A 19,163-nucleotide genomic window follows, 5' to 3' on the forward strand; every position below is an offset into this window, starting at 1 on the left:
TGCAGATAATCCTAAACCTATTCTGCAGAAATCAAAATATGCAGCAACAGAAATACAACCCGTGGACATACATAACAGAAACAACAACAATACTTCTTAAACGAAATTATGCAGGAAAATTCTTGTAGAAATTTGAACAATCAATTTTCACAACAAAGCACCAAAAGGGGGAAAATGAACACAGAGAATTGATGCGTATATTTCGTCCAATTTTCACAACAAAGCACTCCAAAAAGGTAGAATGAACACACAGAGAATAATCCGCAAATTGACGGAAACAGGGAAAACTTATCCCAAAATCACAGAGAAGTTTCAAAACCGAATCAAAACAACAAAAACTCATACAGAGAAGGATAGAAAGTGAGGTTATTCCAAGATTATATTCCTAACAGATTATATTCCAGGTCAAACACAATAAAATGGCACATTTATTCATGACCAATCTGCAGTTAGATCCTATCCAGAAAAGAAAAAAAAAAAAAAACTGCAGTTAGAAAACATTGAGCAAAAGAATTAAAATTAAATCTATAGTCAACTAAAATTTAGCAAAAAAAAAATTGCTATAAGTTTAAGAGAAGGGCTGTCAAGGCCCTTAAATGCCAACAACTGGCTCCTCTTTCATTTCCTAGTGAGTTTTCATTTTAATTTTTTGTAATCTTCCCTCACCTTCACTAATTAGTCACATAATAGATAATCTTCATTTTGATGTTGGCCCATATGCTTAATAAACTTTGTCATAAATCTATGTTTTGAAGTTTGGTTTTACTCCCCATTTGTTCAATTCCTTCCTCTCTCCCGACAATAGTTCCTCCAATGTTTTCTAACTTAAAAGTAAAACCTTGAATGTACCCATCTATTTTAAGTTCCAATTAAGTTCTCAAAATCTCTTTTTTTAAGATTTTCTTTTCCCATAAAACTTTTGCACTCATAGTCATATTAGTGTTGCTGTTAAGGAAATCTTTGTTCTAAATCAAAGCAATTGCAAATGGAAAAGAGATTTCATTGAACAATGAAACAAAGAGGAAAATTTAAGCTATCATACCTTTAAATTTATTGTAGAAAACCCAACGGTAATTCTTCTATTAGAGAACCCAGTAACTTTTCTGGTAGGGAAAAAATTAAATTAACAATTGAGATAAATGACATTTGAAAGTTTGAGAAGATATTCTAAATACCCATGAGGCATTCAACAAAACCAAACGATGCCAACAAATTGCAGTTGGCAGTACTTACGAAGTTTTTTTTTTTTTTTTTTTTTTTTGGAGATAAAGATAGAAATTTTATTTGATAAAAGGGAAATACATGTACAAACACAACGATATAAGGGAAATTTTCTCTCAACTTCTACTATTATATATATATATATAGATTGGTTAGGGGATATATATATAATTCATTCGGTTATGGTAGCCTGTGGTTTTGTCATGTAACACGTTCAAGAGAAATTGTAAAATAGTCCGTGTATCGCACGGGACATCATCTAGTTTAAATTAACTATAAGAGCATTATAGCTGAAGTTAATTTTCACAATGATGATGGACAAATTGAAGCTCTCAACATCGAAATCAATCATGAGTCTCAACAAAATTGGTTTATTCCTAACAATATGAAGAAAGGAATGAGGAAGCTACTTTAGCTCTTGAATTAACATCAATAAGCCTATAAAAACAAGAGCAAATTACACTTTTCCACAGTAAACTATTATCTTCATTACACTTAACCCATTGAACTATTAGAAATTGAGTTTTATCAATTATTTCTTTGTTTTCTTTGGTCTCTTTCTGTTTAGAATGATAAAGATTGACAGATATCAATCTATGGAAACCAAACAATGACTCATTCCTTATTCCCATGGCTGAACCAAATGGGGCACAACCCCAAAACCCTGTCCACGCTCAAATACAGATGTTCTGGTGTAAGTTCTCATTTTTTTCAAATGAATATTCTCACTTATTACTTCACAACTCATACACCGTTCATAGAAGCATTTCATCAAACCCATAATTTGCTTTACAAACCCACAAACGAAAATACAATCAAAAAATTAAAACAAACCCAAAACAAATCAGCGAAAATACCATGAAACAAGATACACAAACAAATCAAACAAAACCCACAAACAAATCAAACAAAACCCACGAACAAATCAAATGAAACCCCAACAAACTAGATTAAATATCAATGTAATCCAGATATTAACACTTTTTACACTAATGAAACCCAATCAAATGCTCAATCAGTTAAAAAAATTTAATTTCCCAAACAACCAAACAGAATAATATACATGCATTCACTGAAATGACATGAACCACCAAAACCCAGAAAGATCCGAAATTGAAAAACGAAATAGGAAACATCATGAAATTCCAAAACCTAAGATTGAAGTTGGAGAAAGAGAGAGTACCTTAGGCGCACGATGGTTCAATGGGAGCAGTACTGACTTTGAGTGCCTGACTGTCAATGGAAGCAGAATTGAGTTTCGATGGCTGAGTGTCAATGGCAGCAGCACCTTCGGCACGGCGAGTTTGAGAGCGGAGTGTCTGAGAGTGAGTTGTTTTTGAAATTTTTACAGTGAGGGGAAGAGTTTGAGAGAGCTTGAGAGAGTTTGAGAGAGTTTGAGAGAGCTTGAGAGAGTTTGAGAGAGCGGTGTCTGAGATTGAGAGATTTTGAACCGGGTCTCTGTAGATTGTTTTAAGTGGGAAGGGAGAAAAAGCGTTAAAGCGAAAGCGAGTTTATAAAACTCGATTTTCGAAATCGAGTTTTATAAACTCGCTATCCAACTGGAAGCTTTCGCCATCTCAGCAACTGAAAAACAACAAAAATGAGTCTTAAAAGCTCGATTTTTTAATTGAATCTCGAGTTTAAGAAACTCGAGATGCTATTATTACAAATACTTTCGCAACAGGACAACTAACAAAATACTTAGCATATTACAGTTATTTAGCAACGAAAATCCAACAAATGGTATGGACACTAACACCGAAAGTCACATGCTGGCATTTCGCCCAAAGGCCCCAACCGTGGGAGGTGGGATTCTCTTCTAAGTACAGTGGAAGTCAAGAGGTTTTGCCAGCTTCTATACGCACAAAAACTAACAAAGATTGTATGGTTTTTTTTTTTTTTTAATTAATTTATTTAGTAAAATAGTGTATGAGGGAAATGATGCATATAACATATTTGATATCTCCTCCACATGAGAGTAAACTTGAATTCTTCGGCTTAAAAAAAAAGAAAAAAAAACTCGCTACAATACAATATAGTGAATCTTGCTTGAACAACTGAACCTACTTATTTCTAGAGCTAATTTGATTGTTTGAAAAAAGCAACACTCTTTTTTGCCTTCTTTTTAGCATACAAAAGTGAATCCCTTAATTTGAGATTTAGGATGAGTTTGGGATGAGCTTATTTCCTTCGGCTTATTTAGTTTTTAGCTTTTTTTTTTTGGTATTATTAATGGGTCCTATTATATTATTCAACTGATTTTTAACTTTTTTTTTTACATTTTTAGCAAAAAGTTTTTAGTTTCACTTAAATAAACTGCTCCCAAATGGAACCTTAGAGTGTGTTTGGGATTTGTTTATTTGCTTTAACTTATTTAAGTTTTTAGCTTTTTTTTTTGGTATTATGTATGGGTCATATTACACTTTTTGGTACTATTTATAAGTCTCATTATATTATTGAATTAACTTTTAATTTTTTTCTATACTTTTAGCAAAATAGTTTTCAGTTATAGTTAATTAAGTTTTTCCCAAACAAATCCTGCACCGGTAATAAACCTGTAAGAGTTTTTATTTTTATTTTTTTTCTCCCTTTTTGTTTTATATATATATAATATAATATAATATAATATAATATAAACCACTAAAATGAACCTAAAATTTAGAACAATTGAAATAAAATTATTGAGCATTACCCTTATAAATACAATCGAAATGCTTAAAAGAAGAAGAAGACGAGTGTAATTGTAAAAAAAAAAAAAAAAAAAAAATCAACTAAAATTACAAAAAAATAAAATAAAATAAAGTACATTTTTTGCCCTGAAAATTTGAATTGTTTCTATTTTTTTACCATTCATGTTTAATTTGCCTTTCTATTTTACTATTTACCCTTTAAAATGGTCTAAAAGAAAGAAATATTCATTTATCGTTTTTCTCTTTGGGCGTCACGTGTGCGAGACGGTAGAGCCTTCTGGATGTCTCTCAAACACCAAACAAAAATGAAAAACCACAAAATTTTCAAAACAAAAAGAGGAACAGGAATTTGAAATTCTTCTTCTTTCTCAGTATGGATCCGGACACAGCATTAGAGCAGGGCGTTACACTTCTCCTCCTCGATGTTCCTCAATACACTCTCCTCGGCATCGATACTCAGGTACTAATACTAATACTATATTCTTTCTTCTCTTTGCTTTTCCTTATATTTATTCATCAATCAATCAATCAATCAATCAATCAATGTGGCAGATGTTTTCTGTTGGTCCTGCTTTTAAGGGCATCAAGATGATTCCTCCTGCTTCTCATTTTCTTTATTATAGTTCTTCCACCAGGTTACTTTAATTGTCAGAAATCTAATTTATTTAGTTATTGTATTTTTATGCGATTTATGTTTGTAGAGCACTTTTCTAATACTTGTTGCATATACGCAGAGATGGCAAGGATTTCTCACCAATTATTGGTTTCTTTATCCACGCTGCTCCTTCTGAGGTTTCAAATGCATTTACTTTATTTCTAACTTTTCTACTTCAGTTTATAGTGTGTTCAATTCGCTCCGCTCTTTGCCATCTATTGCTGTCTTAATGTCAATGCCATTTTGGAAACAGAAACTTGATTAATCTTGCTGTGGAACTGTGCTTCTAGTCTTGTCATGTCGGTTTGTGGTGCATGGGACAAGTTGGAACATGATCCGCAGATATAAATAGAGGGCTAAGTAGCATTCATACCAACATGAGATACAGATGCAATACAATACGGATATAATGATATGTGAGTTCTTGAAATATTATGGTGGAGGCATGTTAATTGACTAATCAACTAATATATATTTCTGCATACGTATTTCATTATTTTTTCATTCAGAGGATAAACAAGGAATAAGTTTAAAACTGATATACAAACAATAATGGATATGGAAGAACAAATATCTTGGGCTAGCATAGATAAGAATGCTTCTGTGGAATCACTGTTGGAGAGGCAGGTGGAGCGGCAGAGTAGGAATTGGCGTGTGGAATTCGTAAGAAATTTTAATGATTGGGAGATTGATGAGGTGGCTTCATTTTTCCATTTGTTAGACTCTCATATTCCCCTTGGGGAGGGGAATGATAGGATGATATGGAAGTTAAATGCATATAGTTTGAGGATTTTCTCTGAGAATCTCATCAAGGTAGGCTTTTCAATGGTGAGTAGGTGTTGTATGTGCTGCTGTAGTGGGGAGACTATGAATCACCTCTTGATTTGTTGTGGCATAGATTTTGAGTTATGGGGTTTTATCTTTAGGATGTTTGGGGTTCAGTGGGTTTTACCCAAAAAAGGTTTTCGATTTATTGTGTGGGTGGCGATGTCGTGGACCAAATTTGAATATCTGGAATCTTATTCCTTTATGTTTGATGTGGACTATATGGAGAGAATGAAATCGGCATATTTTTGAAAATGTGGAGTGCACGTCTTCTCAAATAAAAGCATCCTTCATTAGTTTTTTTTTATGAGTGGTCTTTTGTATTGGGTCTTATTAATAGTAACTCTATTCACTCCTTCATAGTGTCAACTCATATGTAGATATTATCCCATTGCTATTCTTTAGGCTACTTCTTGTTTATTTTCATGAGGTATTCTCTTTTCCACAACATACACTATTCATTCATATCGCTAAAGCAACATCATTAGATGTGTTATTCGTTCCTTCAAAATATTTTTTAAAAATAAAGCAGTTATATCCTCTTTGTCTAATATTTGAATCCCAAAGTATTTTAAAGAGTATTTATAAACCCGGTTCTTATTAAGAAAATTTCATTATAGCCCCAAATATGTCATGGCCGTGTCCTTGTTGTATCACTGAAGTATCCTGCAATGATCTGGATGTATAGGACTCATATCTGGTCATGTTGGAGCTGTTTCTGGGTGCAAAACATATCCTAATTGTACACTTCAACCATTTGATGAATCCATGCTCCTAGATGGAGGATCTAGATCTTTTCCAATTTCATTAATAACGATTTTCTCTATGTTTGAAGTGAGGCTTTGATGGAACGCACATTTGAACTGTAAAAATAAGAGGCCAACATGATTTATTATACAAATAATTAGGTAAATCAGCCCATGTTATTAAATGTTCAAGAAAGATGAAGAGAGAAAAACTTATTTTTGACATAGTTTGTATAAAATTGTGGCTGAGAGAATAAAATAGAAACAAATAATTGACATCTTTATGTTATCATTTTCAACATAGTTTCCTACTGGCATCCTGCCATTGCATAACAATAAGGTTATTGTGCGCTTGCCTTTTTAAGCATGAAAGCTAAGATAAAGTGAGCTTTTTTTAAAATGTGATACACCCTTGTAACTGGAGAATAATTGATTAGATTTAACCAAAGGCCACTTCATTTTGCCAATAATTGATTAGATTTAACAATTAGCTATGTTCAAAAGAGCTAGCAAATTGGCACCAAGAATGATGTTCCTCATGTAAATGGCTGCAACAGGTAATTGTTCGTAGGTGGGATCAACAACAGGAAAGATTGGTCAAAGTATCCGAGGAAGAGGTTTGTAACCATTTTAGTTGCACATACCATTTATTTATTTATTTTGGTACGTGATGCATATAGCTACTAATATGGGAACCAAGTCAGACTGATGTATTTTGCAACCCGCATGGATTTGAATTGTGGCCTCAAGCCTTGACATTAGTTAGGGAACTTGTGCCCTTTTAGGTTTTGGCAAAACAGAACTTGCTAACCTGCTGCATTTTGGAAGTGCTACCAAACGTGATTCTTTTCCCCTCTTTGCAATCAAATACTTATAAAGCTTTGCAATCTTGTAAGGAAATCAAAGGATGGTTTTATTTAAAAACATTTGAGCATTTGACAAAGTATGTCAGATGAATTATAAAGCTCACTTAAGAGTTAGTCGTCAACTAATTTTCCAATAGGGTAGAGACAAGATGGTTACATCTGGGAACCAGACTAACCTGATGTCAATTGATTGCTTAATGCAATTGCACTATTGGTTTTTGTTGTCTTATTTCCTTAAATTGGGTTTTAATCTGTTTTCTAAATCTGAGTTTACTTGAGAATTGACTGCCCAAAAACATATTATAGCTAGTGTACAGTGAACAACGCGAGTTACATTTCATGGTGTTTCTGACATTTCTGTATCTTGTCATTTTATTGGAATGTATTAGGTTCTATGTCTTAATATGAATTCTAATATTTTTCTGACCTACTCTAACCATACAAAAGTTGTGGAGTGTCAAGAGCCTTGTAACTCAACTAGCTCTTCTTGGTGATTCCAACAGAGACATCCAGGGTTCAAATCCCCCATTCCCCATTGTAACTATCGAAAATACAAAAATTGTGTAGTACAGTGAGGATTCCAACTTGACATAATACTTTCACATGGTTATGTTCCCCTACTAGTACTTAGTAGATCCTATTGTTCAAATTTACACAAGTGGATGTTCAACCCTCGTAATATATTCTGCTAGGAGATCACTTACAAGATTTATAGCTATTATGTCACTCAGTTTCACCAATCTACCTGCTTTGAAGCTTGAAACTTTGCTTTTGTGAAGAATGCTACTGAGTCTCTAAGGTTTAAATTTAAAAATTTTATTGATCTGTAACTGTGTTTGTTTTTCTCTCTCTCACTTTTCCTATTTTAAGGAAGAGAGATATTGTCAAGCAGTTAAAAGTTTGGAGTTTGACAGACAACTTGGTCCTTACAATCTAAGCCAGTATGGAGATTGGAAGCATTTATCAAATTACATTACAAAGAGCATTATTGAACGGATTGGTAAGTTCCATCTAACTACACTTGAGGTTCTTAATACTGCAATCTATTATGAATTTCTTTACAATTGTCGCTTGTGTTTGATTTATTATCTATTTTCCATCTGCATATATGTTTCTTTTTTAATCAATTTTAGTTTTTTTTTTTTCTTTTCATGCTGTGCGATATTTAGATGCTTCTTGCTCACTGATTTTCTGTTCTAGTTATGTTTCTTATGAAAAACAGATTAAACAGATTTGAGACTAGACTTTGAAGTTGGAAAATGGTAGACTTTGAGATGGACTGGCACTAGGCAAATGGTGGAAATTAAGCTCATAATTATCTAACTAAAGCTGGGAAATCATGTAATAGTAGAAAGCTTCAACGATTTAGAGTAGTGTCGTGCTATGGGATACAGTTTATTGTAGATACCCTAGAAGGAGAATTAACCATTTCTTAGAAGGAGTTCTGTTTTCCAATACAGTTTATTGTAGATACCCTAGAGAGTGAGAGATAAAGGTATTTTGTCCTTATGTTCAAGAAGAGGGTGGAGGATGAGATTGGTTCAAGACTCACTAGGTGTGTGTGCAAGAATGAAGAAATATGAGGTTGTGGTCATTTTTGGTGAGTGGATATCTTGGTGGTTTTACAATTGAGAGGCACATGTAGTAGTTAAAGACTTAAAGTTGAATGGAAACTTTTGGTCTATTGCCAGGAAAAAATATACTGCGGCCATGGTCCCCAAGCTCCTCAAAGATTACATTTAAGCAGTACAATTTGGTACTATTCTAAATTTGCCCTTTAAAAATTATATCCTGGCCTACCAAGCTTTTTGCAATTTACCTGTACCATCATATGTTTAAACAGTTCTACTCCTTTTGTAGGCCCTCTTGAAAGGTTTCCATTGTCCATCCCTCTGAGTGTATCTAAGGTACAAATGTGTCTAGAATTTGTCATTTAACCATTATTCTAGTATATATCAACTTTCAACTTTGTCCAACGTAACTCTTACATGATATGAACTTTGACACTGATCATTCGTAATATACATTGATTCTTTATTTTCTGCGCCTTATGAGGGACTAAAAATGCGCGATGGGCTTTCTGTAATGAGTCTTTTTACAGCCTAGGATTTGGTGGTGTGGGAAAAAATTTATTGTGTGTTGGTGTTACGTGTTTGAGGGATGGAGAAGTATTCTTGAACTGCCCACTTAAAAGTTTGGAGTTTGACAGACAACTTGGTACTTACAATCTAAAGCCATTATGGAGATTGGAAGCATTTATCAAATTACATTACAAAGAACATTATTGAACAGATTGGTTAGTTCCATCTAACTACACTTGGGGCTCTTAATACTACAATCCATTATGAGTTTCTTTACCATTGTCGCTTGTGTTTGATTTATTATCTATTTTCCATCTGCGTATATGTTTCTTTTTCAATCAATTTTAGTTTTTTTCCCTTTTCATGTTGGTGATATTTAGATGTTTCTTGCACACTGATTTTCTGTTGTAGTTATGTTTCTTATGAAAAGTAGATAAAACAGATTTGAGACTAGACTTTGAAGTTGGAAAATGGTAGACTTTGAGATGGACTGGCACTAGGAAAATGGTGGAAATTAGTCTCATAATTATCTAACCAAGGCTGGGAAACCATGTAACAGTAAGTAGTGTCATGCTATGGGATACATGTTATATGTCTATAGATGTGTGCAATTTTCTCATCGATTTTATTTTGTGTGGAGGAATTATCATCAAAGAAGAGATTATTGACCATTTCTTAGAAGGAGTTCTAATTTTCAATACAGGGTTTATTGTAGATACCCTATAGAGTGAGAGGCAAAGGTATTCTGTCCTTGTGTTCAAGAACGGGGTGGAGGATGAGATTGGACTCACTGGGTGTGTGTGCAGGAATGAAGAAATATGAGGTTGTGGTCATTTTTGGTGAGTGGATCCATCTTGGTGGTTTCACAATTGAGAGGCACAAGTAGTAGTTAAAGTTGAACAGAAACTTTGGTCTATTGTCAGGAAAATATATATTGGGGACAAGGTCCCTAAGCTCCTCAAAGATTACATTTAAACAGTACAATTTGGTACTACTCTAATTTTGGCCTTTAAAAATAATACCATGGCCTACCAAGCTTTATGCAATTTATCTGCGCCATCATACATTTAAACAGTTCTACTCCTTTTGGAGCCCCCTTGAAAGGTTTGCCTTGTCTATCCCTCTGAGCGTATCGAAGGTACAAACGTGTCTAGATTACGTTGATTTTAGATTTAAAAGATATTTTGTAGATATACAATACATTAATAAATTACCTCTTGTTTTAAAAGCTCAAGGGTGAATTTATCATTTAACCATTATTCTAGTATACATCAACTTTCAAATTTGTCTAACTTAACTCTTACATCATATGAACTTAGACACTGATCACTCAAAATATCCATTGACTCTTTATTTTCTATGCCTTATGAGGGACTAAAAATGTGCAATGGGCTTTGTGAAATGAGTCTTTTTATAGCTGAGGATTTGGTTGTGGAAAAAAATTATTGTTTGTTGGTGTGACATGTGTTGGAGGGATGGAGAATTATTCTTGAACTGCCCACTTAAAAAGACATTTGATCCTTTGATTTTTCCTTATTTGGTATTTACTGGTTTTTGCCTAAATTTTCGGGTAGAAACTATTGTGGCTTGTTGGGAATGTAAGCTTGGGGGGAAGGTTTATTATATCTTAGACACCAGCTTCTTCTTGTTTGATATATTACATTTGCAAGAAGTGTAAAGAAAGGGCATTTGATTGGGTGGAGCGTTTCTTTAGTAAGATAAATGGCTCGTGCCACTTAGAAACTTCATTAATTATATCTGTTGTTTATACTGCACCTAATGGCTACCACTATATCATTGTTTTATTTGGTTTAGATCATGAATTCTATTTTATTTATTTATCCTAGTTATCTTCAGCCATCTTGATTCTTTGTTTACTTTGAATCTATGGTTTATATTTTGAAACTAAGGCTTGGTTGTTGTCTGAATTTATGGTTTGCGTCTTCTGATTGTTAATTCTGCATAAAATTTTAAATTTAAATGATTCATTCAACATGCAGAACCCATTGGAGGAGAAATCACTGTTGCATGTGAATCAGGGATAGTTACAAACGCTCCTAAAACAACAATGGAGAAAGCACTAGATGAGCAGATGAAGTCCAGTAAGTTCTTAATATCATTGGACAATCCTCAGAGCAGAAGATGTTACTATACATCAATTCCCCGTGTTATCAAACAAAAAGGAATACATGGGCAAGAACTTACTTCCCTGAATATTGACAAGGTAAGAGATCTTAGAGACTTAGACATGACCTCAACAGATTTTCCTACCGTTTAGCATTTGCTGATTTAGGTTTTAAATTCCACTGATCTTTTCAGACACAATTGTTAGAAAGTTTGCTGATAAAGGATTATGGAGGTTCTGAAGATGTACTTCTTGGAGAGCTGCAATTTGCATTTATTGCATTTTTGGTATATTTAGACCTTTATAAAACTTTCTTTATTTTGAAATCGCTGTTTGGTTTTATGACATCTGAAAATTTGGCAGATGGGACAATCACTTGAAGGATTTCTACAGTGGAAAGCTTTGGTTAACCTTTTATTTGGATGTATTGAAGCTGTAAGTATTGATTTTGGCTACTAGTTTTCCATTGATTTGTTGAACAATTTTGGTGAGATTGAATTTGTTCTCACCATACTAATGTTGAGTAAACTTGAAAGGTGTAGGCATTTTGGGTCCTTTTGTGCCACATGTTATCTTATGGTTTCATTGCTTTGGTTTAAAGAAAGATGCAGAAGATGATGCGTTGATTCTCTTCAGTGCCAAAAACTTGACTTAATCATTTGGTATAATTGAAAACATTGCCCTGAATTACACAAAATTGTCATTGTTTTCCTTGAGCTTAGAACTTCATTTTGAAAAACATGTGTGGAATATTAATTGATGTAAAAATACCTCAAATCCATGTAGTTTCTTGTTACTTTGCACAGGATCTATGGCACTTTATGCTGTATGGCTAAAGTTGTGGTTTTGATGGTGCAAATTGCTGAATTTCCTCGACTTTTATCATTCAGTTGAACAAATGTGGTTGGAACTCAAAACCTTTTCTTTTAAGTGATCTATAATACAAAAGACTTTTCTTAAAAGTTTCAGAACATCATTTTCTTTTGGTATTTTGACTTGAGGTTATTTCAGTGCTTTTAATCATGGGACATCAATCTGTATGTAGGTTTTGCGATGCAGAAGCACAACCAGAAATTAATTCAATATTTACTTTTGTATTTTCATTGTATTATTTCATATTTTAAGTATTTATTTATTTAGTTTGAGTTATGATAGAGATTAAATTTCATATTTTTAGGTAGGGATTAGTTTAGTATTTGGATTAGTATTTGACTTTGCTTAGGATTTGTTTCATGGATGTTTATCTTTATCTCTTATTTTCCTGGAAGCTCTATAAAAGCTCCAGATGATTTATTTTGTAGGCAGATTATTGAGACTATTTTTTATTAATGATATTCTTTCGTGCAAATTGCATTTGTGTTTGGTGTGTGATTCCAAACAACCCTTAGGGGGTGAAGCCTAGGCTGTCTTGCATCATTTTTCTATTTAATATTGCAAACAGCATTATAGTAATTGCGGCATTGGTCATTGAATAGTGACACTATCATTGTTAGAATTAAAACAGCATAATCTTTGTTGGAGGTGACTTGAACATATTCTTTGTTGCTATTTTGGGGAATTTTTTAATATCTATTTATTGTAGAAATTTTTACTTGTTTCTCAAATAATTCATAGGTGATATCATGGTTGTATGTAGCTATGTAGTTAACATATTATTATGATATTGCTTGGAGTCCTATGTGGTCTATTTTTTAAATATTTGATTTTTTTTTAAGTAAATGTTGAGAGGATTTTATTTTTGTTAAAATGTATGTCTCAAAAGTTTATATTTTTTGCAGCCTTTTCGTACAAGGACTCAACTATTCACAAAGGTAATGCTCTTTTCTTATTTATTTATTTTAAAAAAGTATTATTATTATTATTATTATTATTATTATTATTATTTTTGGTAAATAAAAGGAAAATTCAAGTTTTTTATTTTTTGATAATTCAATAGTTACAATGGGGGAAGGAAATTTGGACCTTGGATGTTTTCATTTAAAACATCAGGAGGTGTTCGCTGAGATACAAGACTCTTTGGCTATTTTACTATCTGATTGAATATGCGGAGCAGTGATAGGTTGGGTGGGGGGTAGGGGCGATTCTACCTGAACAGAACATGTTGTTCAGGGGGTATTGGGAAACAAAATTATCTATATATAAAATATTTATTTACTAGTTTAATTTACTCTTAAAAATACTTTTGCACATCCTAACTTAAATCTTGCACAACCTGATCACATATTTGCCCAACCTAAAACCAAACAACACAGATTTGACCATCCAAACTGTGTGAGTGTGTGTTTGATACTGATTGTGTGTATTATTTTTCAAATTTTTTTTTTTTGTTATAATGTTATTTGTTTGAATTGTGGTGTGCGTGAATGTGTTCGTGTATAGCATAATTATAATATAACTTTATACAATTTATTAATTATGAAATATAGTGTTTGTTACATGTGTGTGTATGTATTGTTATTGTTATTATGTTATAATTTTTTTTTATTATAAAGTTAGATACTTAGATTAAAGAAAAAAAAAGGGTAAAGTTAGCGATTGAAAATAGTAAAGTTAGTGATTGACTGATTGTTTAAATATTTGATTGGTTAAGTAGACACTTAATGTATTACTTATATGTATGGATGAGTGTGGTTGTGTGGGTCAACAACTAATACAATGCCAATGGGTTGAGTTTTTCCATTTAGGGTTCGTTTGGATACAACTTATTTTGTTGAAAACTGAAAACACTGTAGCAAAATAAATTTTAAATGTGTAAATAGTACCGTGGGACCAATTTTTAATATTTTTTTTTAATAAAGTGGTTGTGGGTCCCGTGAACTGTCTCCTGCACAGTGTAATCCACATGCATGAACTGTGCGGGTTACTATTTATAAGCCTAAAAAAAAAAAAGAGCAAAAAACGCAGGGGAGAGACGCACATCCAAATGCTCACTTAGTTTAAAATATTTTTATAAAAAGTATTACACATAGATAATGACTACTGCATACAAATAAAAACATTATACAAACTTGTCACGCCTACCCCCATTGATAATAAATAATGAAAATTGATAATTAATTATCATGTAAAGATTTTAAAATATGAAACCTCATAGAAAGAAATTGTAAAATTTTATGTATTTGCGTATTTTGTGTGTGTGTCAATAACTTGATATACTAAAGTTCTCTTTTTATAAAATTTTGTTTTTAGTTTAAGTTTTTTAATGACCCCATAAAAAAATTCATGTAGCCACCGCTGAACTTGGGATGTAACTATTAAGGCATATCTAAGATGCAAGTCAACCCAACAAAGCCTTCGGCCCTTTGTCAATTATTTTCTTTTTGTGATTTTGTTTTTCATTTCATCATTTTGCTTAATGTGGGGCCATTTTGTTTGATAGACTAAGGATCTTGTTCCTTGGTTAATAATAACATCAATATACTAATTGTCTGTTTGGGAACAACTTATTTAGTTGAAACTGAAAACTTTTTATTGAAAGTATCGTAGAAAAAGTTAAAAGCTAGCTGAATAATGCAGTGGGACCCATAAATAGTACCAAAAAGTGCAATGAAACTCATGAATAGTAGCAAAAATAAGCTAAAAACTCTAATAAGCTACAACTTTAATCACTTTCTAAACACACTCTAAATAAGAAAGGGTAAGTTTGTTTAATAGTCTGTCCTGATTTTCAAAAGCCTAATCAATTTCAGTTGGCCTATTGTTATATATTTGTGTTATTGAAAGTTTTTATTTTAGTTACTTCTTTGAAGTCCTCTTCTTGTTGAACGTTTTAATTCTTATGTAGCCCCTTATAAATTGAAGTATTTAACTATGATATTGGGCATGAAATAAGCTTCATTGGTTTATTAGGTTGTGACCATATTTGCAACATCTGTAGTTAACTTGCATAGAATTCCTAGTATGTTTGATTCGCCAAATTAAAATTTTGGATGCATTGATATTTGGTAGTAGGGGGATTTGAATACTGGATCTCTTGGTTGGAAACACTAAGAAGTGCCAACTAATTAGCTACTTGGCTCTTGGCAATTCGCTAAATTAAAATTACATTTTCTTTCTTCATTTAATGATGATTAACACTCAGTAAATGTAATTGTTCTATTTTTGCTGTTAGTTTTATACAGAGCTCTGACAACTTGTAGAATTCTATGTAGTTCATTAAGGTTATCTACTATCAATTGAAATTTGGGCTTGAGAAAGATCATACAAATACCAGTGGTGCAGCAACAGGGGTATCCGCACTATTGGATGATTCATGGTTATCTGCTGATAGCTTTTTGCACCATCTTTGCAAGGTACCTTTCAGAGGTTACTAAGTCATTGTTTAAATCTATGACTGTGCTGCCATGCTTAATGGGCATTTTTGTAAATTTACAATGTCCCCTTGTTGATATCACTTTTATTGGCAAGTCAGATTTCAAGGTTTTCCTTGATCTAGTGAATTGTTTACCTACTCACCAACATTATTGGTCAATTTGAGCAACTTGCTTAAAAACCAATATAAATCATTGCTTAGTCACTTTTAATCACATTGATTTAATTTTGTTTCCATTGTAACATTTTTACTTGTTAAAGAAGAAATGGTAAGTTCATCACAGATTGTTGACTAATTGCTGAATGGAAATGCAGGACTTCTTTTCATTGATGCTAGATGCCTCGTCTGTTGATGGACATCTGCTGTCATGGGTATGAACGCTAATCCTGCTTCTTCATGTTCTTCATATTTGATTCTCTGTTGATTTGGAGGTTGGGGCAACTTGCCAGGCTTTCATTTTCTCTTCTTACACTTTCCTTTTAGGCATTAGCAATTGATTCTCAGTTTTGGTCTGCATAAGATTATGGATTTTCTACTTTGCAAATTAGATGTTATTTATTTATTACTTTAATTGATTTTATAGAGATTCATGTATATAACATATAAATCTGCCTATACATAAAATTCATGTCAAGAAAGTTTGCTTCATTCATAAAACCAAACATTATCTCGTTCACATTACTTACAAAAATTGTTGAAAACCCCTCCTATGTTGCTTTACTCTCTCTTTCTTTCTCTAGCAATAAAAAAAAAAAAAAAAAATAAATAAAAAAACAGAAATCTTTCGTTCATTCCAACTCAATCATTTATGAATTTGATTTTGAATGTTTAATTTTTGTCTCTTATCAGTTACAAGTTTATATCTCTAGTGTCATTTGATTGATTTCATACTGGATAGCCAAATTTTAATACATTTCTAGAATATTGAAAATTTAAGTGTGTTTTAGGATGATATCTTCCAAATTGAAGTATGCATTTTTTGATTTCCTTGAATAAGGATGTTTACTTTCTTATTTTTAATAGATAGAGACAACTCACATATTTTTACAAGATTGAATCAATGACTTCAGCCTCTATTATGCTTTATGTTGGGAGACATACAATCAAGGCTAAAATACCATATACACTGTAAGTTTGGGATTGTTGTCCATTGACAATGAGAATTTGTAATTTACACCCTCAAGTATGAAATCAATGTCAATGTGCCCCTTCCATCGTGGTCTGTCTCATTTTCGCTATTAATCCACTCAAATATGACATCATTACAGGGTGGTTGCTGTGATTTCCCCTGGGTTTGCCTTTAAGTTTGTGGTTAGGCTGGCCATACACAGTGGTGATTTGGTGGCTCGAAGGTGTTTGGGCAATGGTGCTTGGATGGGTTGATTTTTGGATTCGGGTTGGGGTTTGGATTAATTGCTTCTCTTTTTATTCAAAATGGCGTAATTTTTTGGTGGGTTAGCAGCAAGAATGAAAAGGCATTGAGGGACAAAATGCTAGTGACCTCAAACTTAAAGGGTGTAAATCATATTTTAGTCTAGAGTTAAATTTTGGCGGTTACCTTAGAAAATGGTTGATTTGTCTTGGTTTTAGATGACCGATAGCCCGATATGAATTTGTGATATCAATACCATACCTGTAATGGCTAGTGACGGTTGAAATGCATGACATAAAAGCCAATAGTGGTCAATATTTGCCATCTGGTAATGGCTGAAATGCATGATATAAAGGCAAGTTGTCGATATTTGATATTTTTCAATAGTCTGTGGTAGCTTTAGCTGGTTTTGGTAAAATTTTACAATTGTGACTCCCAATGTATCATAAGGACCATTACACTCGATTTGAGCCACATTAGTTTTAATGCATTTTAACACTTTGGTTGAAGTCATTTGGTCCAAAGGCCATAGGAACAGAGTTTGTTAAGCCTTCATTTGAGTGAAATTTCCCTTAAGGGAATATTAAGCTTTCACTTCATTGCTAGTAGTTGCTTTATGCTGATTAAGACAAATTGTAAGGTCCTCTCTTTTTATTATTATAGACGAGGAAACTTAAAGAGCTGCTTGAGAACAATCTAGGGTGGGAGTTTCAGCTAAACAGTGCAGGTGATGGAATATACTTTGAAGAAGATGATGAGGTTAGTGTGTATCCATATTAAAATTTTGATCTATGAATTTTCTCGCTCATGATCTCATCCTTGCTCATTGTTCAACTTTGCAGTTTGCTCCAGTAGTAGAGATGTTGGATGACCCAAGTTATAACTAACTTTGGCAATTGAAGATAGGGATTGTGGTCCTAACTTGATTTACAATATTTCACTTTCTTGCCAATTTTTAAGGCTTTTTTTTTTTTTTTTCACACCAGTGTAGAAGTTATGAATATTCTTGTATATTATGATAAAAAAGACCTGGTATTTATATGAATGATGTAATAGACTCTTTAGAATAATGGTAATGTTAAATTCTCCCATTCGTTATCAGCTTATGATTTTGGGATAAATTGGTAATTGACTATGGTATTAATCACTTGTTGAGGGAAAGTCTAGGCTCATGTAAGTGAGGTGGTATAATAATTATTAAATTATTAAATTTTCTATTTCTTTTTCAATTTAAAGATGTACAATGTTATTAATTCAAGTAGTAATTGAGAACAGTACTCTCCTCGGGCAGGTCTGGGGATTAGTTTCTTATATAAGATTGGTCCAAGTTTTACATTAGATTATACATTGTTCACTTTATTGTTTCTTAGAGGAAGTGTTTATCATCCCCTTTTTCTGGGAGGTTGTCCCCCTTTATATCTCTTTTACTTACATCCTAGTCCTCCACTTGTATGTCTCAAGACATTCCTTAAGATACTTGTCCCATTACAGCTCTACTGAAGGTGGTAGAAAGAATTGTTAGTTGTGAAGTTACTGTTTAGGTATCATTTCTACATTAATGCAGTTGATAAGGTTGGTATTAGACATTCAAAGCAGAGGGAGGAGGTATACCTTTTAGGAAACTTCCTCCCACCATCCTTGTTCCCATTATGGTCCTTCTCCTCTCCTCGAGCCTTCATAAGGTACTAACTGCCCTGCATCTACTTCCATCCTTGGGTCGGTGAAGTCTTCGGAGCTTTTTTATCCCCTCAAGCTAGATTACGCAAGCTACTCTATGGTCTAATCCTCCTCTATCCTCAGATCCCCCACAGAAACTTTTCAATGATTTGAATTAAAAGAAAAAGTTTAGAAAAAGTAGTTATATGATTAAAAAACCTACTTCCTAAAATTGAATTACCCCAACAAGTGTTATAGCCAAACTTTGCTTTTCTAGCTGTCTAGTATCTACCCAAAATCTCCCATTCAATAAGGCAGAAAGATTAAGGGTCTGCTTGGATTGAGGAAGGAAGAAGGAGAAGTAGAATAGAGTTAGTTGAAAATAGGCTAATTTTAGGCTAAATTTATTCTACTCTTCTTTCCTCCCCTCAATCCAAACGGATCATAAATGTATTCACTTTCATTGGCATCCAATTGCAAAATAAGTAGATACTAATGCAAGACAGACTAGGACGGGGTTTTTATTTGAGGAAAGAAGTAAAAAATAGTCCAAGGATCTTTTTTAGATAAGCTTTTTAGAGTACAAAAAACTATGGTCCTTTCAAACTTAAAAA

At 32.9% G+C, this 19,163-nt stretch overlaps 1 protein-coding gene across 2 annotated transcripts; it reads left to right on the plus strand.

The window, feature by feature from the left end:
- The first annotated feature begins 4,167 nt into the window (after positions 1 to 4,167).
- LOC115967786 (protein AAR2 homolog) lies at positions 4,168 to 17,963 on the plus strand. 2 transcript variants are annotated; one of them, XM_031086930.1, is made up of 13 exons: positions 4,168 to 4,371; positions 4,464 to 4,546; positions 4,646 to 4,703; positions 6,695 to 6,754; positions 7,874 to 8,003; positions 11,085 to 11,308; positions 11,404 to 11,496; positions 11,573 to 11,644; positions 12,988 to 13,020; positions 15,361 to 15,501; positions 15,836 to 15,892; positions 17,557 to 17,652; positions 17,736 to 17,963. In XM_031086930.1, the coding sequence occupies exons 1-13, from the start codon at positions 4,285 to 4,287 to the stop codon at positions 17,778 to 17,780; spliced, it is 1,179 nt and encodes a 392-aa protein (XP_030942790.1). In that variant the 5' UTR covers positions 4,168 to 4,284; the 3' UTR covers positions 17,781 to 17,963. The 2 variants fall into 2 exon arrangements, with proteins under 2 accessions (XP_030942790.1, XP_030942791.1); XM_031086931.1 differs by lacking the exon at positions 11,573 to 11,644.
- The last annotated feature ends 1,200 nt before the right edge of the window (positions 17,964 to 19,163 follow it).

This window comes from Quercus lobata, chromosome 11 (assembly GCF_001633185.2).
Source record: "Quercus lobata isolate SW786 chromosome 11, ValleyOak3.0 Primary Assembly, whole genome shotgun sequence".
In the NCBI taxonomy this organism is placed as follows: Eukaryota; Viridiplantae; Streptophyta; class Magnoliopsida; order Fagales; family Fagaceae; genus Quercus; species Quercus lobata.

Excerpts from the sequence above, each read along its gene's own strand:
- LOC115967786 (XM_031086930.1), top strand. The coding sequence starts at position 4,285 with ATGGATCCGGACACAGCATTAGAGCAGGGCGTTACACTTCTCCTCCTC. Across the intron at positions 4,547-4,645 it reads TATTATAGTTCTTCCACCAG|AGATGGCAAGGATTTCTCAC; the intron begins GTTACTTTAATT and ends GCATATACGCAG. Across the intron at positions 15,893-17,556 it reads ATGGACATCTGCTGTCATGG|ACGAGGAAACTTAAAGAGCT; the intron begins GTATGAACGCTA and ends TTATTATTATAG.